Source organism: Phodopus roborovskii, unplaced genomic scaffold (assembly GCF_943737965.1).
Source record: "Phodopus roborovskii unplaced genomic scaffold, PHOROB, whole genome shotgun sequence".
NCBI lineage: Eukaryota > Metazoa > Chordata > Mammalia > Rodentia > Cricetidae > Phodopus > Phodopus roborovskii.
The window spans coordinates 18,300,712-18,307,039 of record NW_026126585.1 but is presented as its reverse complement, the minus strand read 5'-3'; the positions used below and the strand labels follow the sequence as shown (position 1 = coordinate 18,307,039).

Genomic DNA, 6,328 nt, shown 5'->3' with positions numbered 1-6,328 from the left:
CTGGTTTTCTAGCTTGCTCTCTGCCTGGTTTGTGTGTCCAGTTATCTTTCTGCTTGATCTGGAATGTCAGACAACTTGCGGTCATTTGCCTAAGTCAGAAGCAAAACCCACCTGCTTGTAAACTTATCTGGCCCCAAATGCTGAGCAGGAACCCACCTTGCACATTGTGGATGCAGCCTCTGTCATACTTTGCTTTCTGTTGCTGTGATGAAACACCAAGACCAAAGGCAAGAGATTACAGTTCATTATCAAAGGAAGTCAAGGGCGGGACCCAGAGAAGAAGCTTGAAGCAGAGCCCGCCTAGCAAAGCTGCTTACTGGATTGCCCTGCTTGGTCTTAAAATAGTCTAGGCCCACTCTCCCGGGGATCGCACTAAGCACAGTGGACTCGGTCCAACTGTGCCAATTAGCAATTAGGAAATGGTTCCAAGACTTGGTCATGGCCAGTCTGATTCGGTTGAGGTTCTCTTTCCAGGTGACTCTAGCATTGTGTCAAGTTAACAGCTGAAGCTAGCTATGGCAGTTTCCCTCACCAGAAGTCAAGGCTTCCGTTTGCTGGGCAGGAAGTCTCTTGAGTTCTCCCTCAATCAACTGCAAGGTTTGAAAATGTGTGGACCACCCTCTATACAGAGAGGTTCTCATCCTGTGGGTGGTCACCCCTAGGGGCCAAACCACCCTTTCCCAGGGGTTGCATATGTGATATTTACGTTACAGTTCCCAACCGTAGCAAAATTAGTTATGAAGTGGCAACAAAATGTCTCACGGTTGGAGTCGTCACAACACGAAGGGTTGCAGCGTTAGTAGGGTCGGGAGAACCAGTCCTCGAGATACTACCCAACTTTTCCTTTGGGAGCTAAAAGGAATTGAGCTGAGAGGGCAGCTGCTCTAATGGAGTTGGGGTTCTCCTGGCCACTGTAAGACAGAAAATAAACCTTACTGTCCTCTACTGGGGAACTGCAGAGTCAAAAGGCACTCGCTTGCCCAGAAATGCCTGCTCTGCTCCAACAACACAGGCCAGACCATCCATTTTGTCACGGTTTGCCACTCTGTCCTCAATTTTTAGCCCCTCGCTCCAATCCCCTCCACTTGCTCTATTGAGTAGTGTCTCTGTGTTGCGGCCATTTCCTTTGACTAGTCCTTGTTAGCCATAATAAACTACTCTTGTTCCCCTATCCCTTCACCCACAATTCCCCTGGGTCTCAGGCTAGCTAGATGGCTCAGGGGGCCGAGTACTTGCCACAACACCTTATATAAAGGTGGCTCAAGACAGACTCCACACTAAAACTGTCCTTTGACCTCTACAAGTGTCCCATATAAGGCGTATTAGAGGCTGGGTCTTTGAATACAGCGCGCGTGCGCACACACAAAACTGACAATTTTTTTTGTAATTAAGTAGTTATATACTTTCGGGATTCCTCTTAGTAATCACACAAAGAATCCAACTGGAGCCATGGGTGACCGCACACACTTGTAATAGCACTGGGGACTGTCCCCAAGAAGACTGAGATCAGGGAGTTCAAGGCCAGTACCAGCTACATAGAAAGTCTGAGGCCAGTGTGGGACACTGGGACACATGTGACCCTGTCTCAAAACAAATTAACAACAAATACAGAAATAAGATTGCTTTTGGTTTTCAAGACAGGGTTTCTCTGTGTAGCCCTGGCTGCCCTGAAACTCGCTCTGTAGACCAGGTTAGCCTTGAACTCACAGCGATCCTCCTGCCTCTGCCTCCCGAGTGCTGGGATTAAAGCCGTGCTAAATAAGTTGGGGTTTTTTGTTTTGTTTTGTTTTGTTTTTTGTTTTTTGTTTTTTCCTAATCAGTCCGAAGAAATGCTCTTTCACAAGTAGGTACTTTCTCCTGGACACCCATTTTCTCATTTGAGACTGGGCTCAGGTAATCGGGGGGGGGGGGGGAAACTGGGGAACTAGAACCTTTGTACAGTGAGTGCCTACCCCCTGCTGCCGACTCCGCCTGGGTTTCTCCGCACGCCCCGCAGGCATCTTTGGGTCTCTAAAGGTAGAAAGTGAAACGGGTCCGACTGACTCGAGCGATGATGCTCTTAGTTGGGAGGAGGGCAGTTAGCTTGAAATCGGTGCCATTTCCTGAAAGCCCTCCCCGCCCACTTGCATCCGACCTCCTCCTCGCGTGTGTCAGTCAAATCGCGGCCCCTTATTCCAGGCGCGCTCTCGGGGCTCCAAACCGTTAGGGCGCTTCTGTGCGCGCACACATCCCACAGCGCCCCCGGCCGGCCGGCGGGCAGAAGCGCGGCTCGGTTCCGGGCAGCAGGAGGCGCCGTCTCCGGAGGCTGCCACGGCGCCCCGCCCCCGGCCCGGCCCGGCCCCGCCCACCGCGCCCGCGCCCTTACATGCGCAGGCGCGGCTTCGCGGATTGGCCGCACGCGGGAGCCGTCATCCGGTGGCGGGTCCCGGCCGCGGGGCTGGCGGGCTGAGGGGAGGGAAGATGGCGGCGGCGGCGGCGGCTGGGGCGGCTTCTGGGCTGCCGGGTCCGGTGGCACAGGGCTTGAAGGAGGCGTTGGTGGACACCCTCACCGGGATCCTGTCCCCCGTGCAGGAGGTGCGGGCGGCCGCGGAGGAGCAGATCAAGGTGCTGGAGGTGACCGAGGGTGAGTGAGGGAGGCGGGCGGGCGGGCGGGCGGGCGGGGCCGTCACGAGGGAGGCTCGCACCAGCCAGGGCCGCCCGGCCGCACGCGCCTGGGAGAGCCGGGGCCGGGCCGGAGCGGGAGCGGGAGGTGGGCTCGGGGACGTGCGGGCGGGCATGGGGCGGGCGGGCGCGGGCGCGGGGAGACGGACGGACGGACGGAGTGGGCCGAGCCGCCGCCGCCGCCGCCGCCGGGATGGCTGAGCCCCAGGCGAGCTCTGCCGCCGCGCGCGCGCGCTCCTGCAGCCCCGTGGTTGTGCAGGGGCCGGGCAGCCGAGCCAGGGCTCCGAGGAGGCGGCTGCCAGCCAACGAGTTTCTGCATCGGCTTTCGATCCGGCTGCTCGTTCAGAATCCTCTAGTTTGCCTAGAAACCACCTCGGTTAGATGCACACACTGCTCCGCCTTCCCGACCGTGCTCCCCCGGGTTTTTTGTTTTAATTTTTTTTTTTTTTTTAAGACTCATTGGCAGTTATTAAGTATTGCGCATTTCTGTGTTCAGGAACGGTCTTCCCTTTGTTTTAGTTTCTTTGTTCGCATCCTCCCATTATGTTCTTTTTTTTTTTTTTTTCTTTAATGATAAAGAAGAAAACATTAGTGTGAGGTTTTCTTTTTAACTTCCTGCCCAGTGGGCCTTCATCAGGACCATTTTACAAAGAACAGAAAAAGGGTAAAATCTCCCTGGTCTTTATGTAAGAAATACATCTTATCAGAATTTCCGTGGGACTCCAGATCCACGGAATCCCCAAGCTCAAGAGAATATTTTCATGGCTCCTTAAACTTACCGCCTCTTCAGAAATATGAGAGATTGTTCCTATGTTTCACCAACCACCCGTAAACCATGAGTTGATGTCCCCACAGGACTCACTCTTATTGGAAAGAAATGGATGTAGGAAGGATGTTCCTTAAATTTAGTTTTATATGCTCTTGTAGTATGAACAACTATTGAAGGAAAGTTTCCTTCTGTCGGAACTGCTGGGAGACCTAACAGGTTCCGGACTATTTGGAAAGGCAACTTGTAGTTTAGAACATACCAGACTCTTTAAAAGAAGGAACCGTGGGTGGGTGGGAGAAAGCTGTTGGAAAGCAATGTATGACTTGACCTGAAGGAGTCCCTAACTTCGTAGGTAAAGATTACTTTACTTGAGTCTAAAGAAAGGAAGAGCACTGATAGAGAGCCCTCACTAAAGTTAGCATGCTACCTTCTCTTAGTTGCCGGTCTGTTGCAAACCGACCCTTCATTAACCCTCCCGTGAATGAGAGACACCCAGTGTTGCTTGTCTGACACCTTGCTATGAAAGGTGGGCTTGTGATTAAAACTGTACAGTAACACTATTGCTGCTCTGACTTCTCCATCTCTGGCCAGGTGCTATGGCTTTCCCTAAGCAAAGTCCGTTACAAACTGTTGGGACTATTTAAGTTTTTGTCTCCCCCTTTTGTCATCTTGAGGAGTCTTGAAATGAGAAGTACAGAATTTTGGTCTAGTGCACGGATGAAAAAATAGATGAGGTCTGCCTCACGCCCTCCTCCTTTCCCCACAACCTGCTGTTAACGTGCTGTGTGGCGTGATGAGGGAGACGGGGAAAGCCTTGATACTGTAAGAGGGGTGGTGGCCCCGTGGTGAGGCCTGTGGCTCAGGTATGGAATGTTGCTGCAGAGTTGGATCAAGCCTGGAGTTGAATATACCGTGTTGGACTCTTCAGTGGCTTTAAAATAGTCTTGTCCCTCCTGTGCCTATTTTTAGTTAGAGGATGGTGGTTCATTCCTTAAGCATCTTTTCTGCGAGTGGCCCTTAACAGTCATCTTCCCACTGGGTCCAGGGTGTCATGGATACTTTTTAATGGTAGCTGACAGTTTCTTCTCTAGCCATGGTTGTTCTTTACATGAAAGGTGGCATCTGGTCCCCAGGAAGATTCACAAGCTGCTTAGCCTTAGGTTGTCAGGACATTGCTCCTGTTATTTATTAAAAAGCGCTGCAGACCAAGTGATTTTGCATGGACTTGCTAAGACTGAACTTCACGTTATTTATTAAAAAGCGCTGCAGACCAAGTGATTTTGCATGGACTTGCTAAGACTGAACTTCACTTTCGTCGTTTAAAATAGCTTCCTTAAAACTTGAAGTTAACAAGAAATCTCGCAGTTGGTGTTGTCTGTTATTTTTCTAATCTGTTTCCATAGAGCACAGGGTCGAGTCACTACCTGACCGATTCCCTCCAGTAGCTGTACTGCGAGCCGTTTGCTCTTCCCTCATATAGGACACTGGACCCACGTGGTCTTTAAAATTAAGTGACTTGTTATTTTTGACAGAAAGGTGTGTGCCTTTCTTGGGTGCCAGCTGATGAGCTCTACACGCCCTCCTCCACCCTACCCACCCCCAGACATGGGTTCTCTGTAGCTTTGGAGGCTGCCCTGGAACTCACTCTGTAGACCAGGCTAGCCTAGAACTCACAGAGATCCACCTGCCTCTCTGCCTCCCAAGTGCTAGTACTAAAGGCTAAAGGCATGCACCACCATCACCAACCACCCAGCTGAGCTCTACTCTTGAACATTAAGTAAAAGACTTTGGGGGGGGGGGGAGACACAGTTGTTACCTCTTAAGAGAAAGGGCAAAAAAGAGCAACATGCTTTTGTCTTCCAGCTTTTTCTAGAAATAACACAATCAGTTACCGCATTATCCAGAATGAACACATACTCTTAGAAGCTAAAGAAGTGTGTGTGTGTGTGTGTGTGTGTGTGTGTGTGTCAGAGCTCCCCCAAGTCCTCTTTTACTAGCCTGATGTCCTGGAAGAGTTTTCTTGAATTCCTGCACGTGCTCTCTTCTGTAATTACTTGGATCTAGGAGCCTGAAAACTCCACATAGTTAAGCCTTGTTGCTGCACACAGAGGAGGAGATGATGCCAGTTTCCTGCTTCATCAGGCCTTGTCCCTGTCCTGAGCTGAGTGTGGCTGAGCTCGGGAGTCTGGAATTCCCATGCAGTGTGGCATTTACCAGATAATTGTCCCCTTTCATTTGTCTTCAGAGCTTTGAGATTCTGAGTTTGATCAGCAGAGTTTGTGAAGTTTTAGTTCTACCCACAGAGACTAAAAATTAGGTTTTTATTATTATTATTATTATTGTATCCTTGTATTCTGTTTCATTAGGAGATGGGGACGTGTCAAGCATTTGATCACATGGGCATTAGACGAGAGGTGGATTCTTAGCTCAGAATCTTAATGTTCTGCCAGCTTGGTTTCCTTTTTATTCAGTTTATGGTAAAGCCACTCTTAGAATGTCACCTCTTTATTTCTGGGATATTAATCCTTTTCTTCTTATATCCCAAAATGAAATTCTTTCCTTTTTCTTTTACTTTCCCACTTTAAAAAGAACTTTCTAGTGTTGGAATGAGTAACTTCCATGTACAGTCTTACACTCTCTAGCCTGCATAGTGAGATTGTTGTAAAATAACTAGGTTTATACCTAGTCTTTTCTTGTTATTTCTTTTTTTTATCTATTAGAAATAAATATATGCCTCACCCCAACATTTGCCCTTGACTTGGTATTTTGTCTTTTTTCTTTTTTTCTGTGCTTAGGGCCAGTGCATGCTAGCTCGGCAAGCATTTTACCCAAAGCCTTATGCACACTGGCTAGGCAAGCATTCTACCACTGAGCTGTACTCCCCGCCCAGTCTTCTCT

General features: G+C 49.7%; 1 protein-coding gene across 1 annotated transcript in view; it reads left to right on the top strand.

Moving 5' to 3' along the window:
- Window positions 1-2,394: 2,394 nt before the first annotated feature.
- Ipo9 (importin 9) overlaps window positions 2,395-6,328 on the top strand; it is a 33,990-nt gene continuing 30,056 nt past the window's right edge. Inside the window, exon 1 of the mRNA XM_051204079.1 lies at window positions 2,395-2,623. Coding sequence (XP_051060036.1) covers window positions 2,461-2,623 — 163 coding nt within the window. The 5' untranslated portion in view covers window positions 2,395-2,460. The remainder of the gene's footprint in view (window positions 2,624-6,328) is intronic.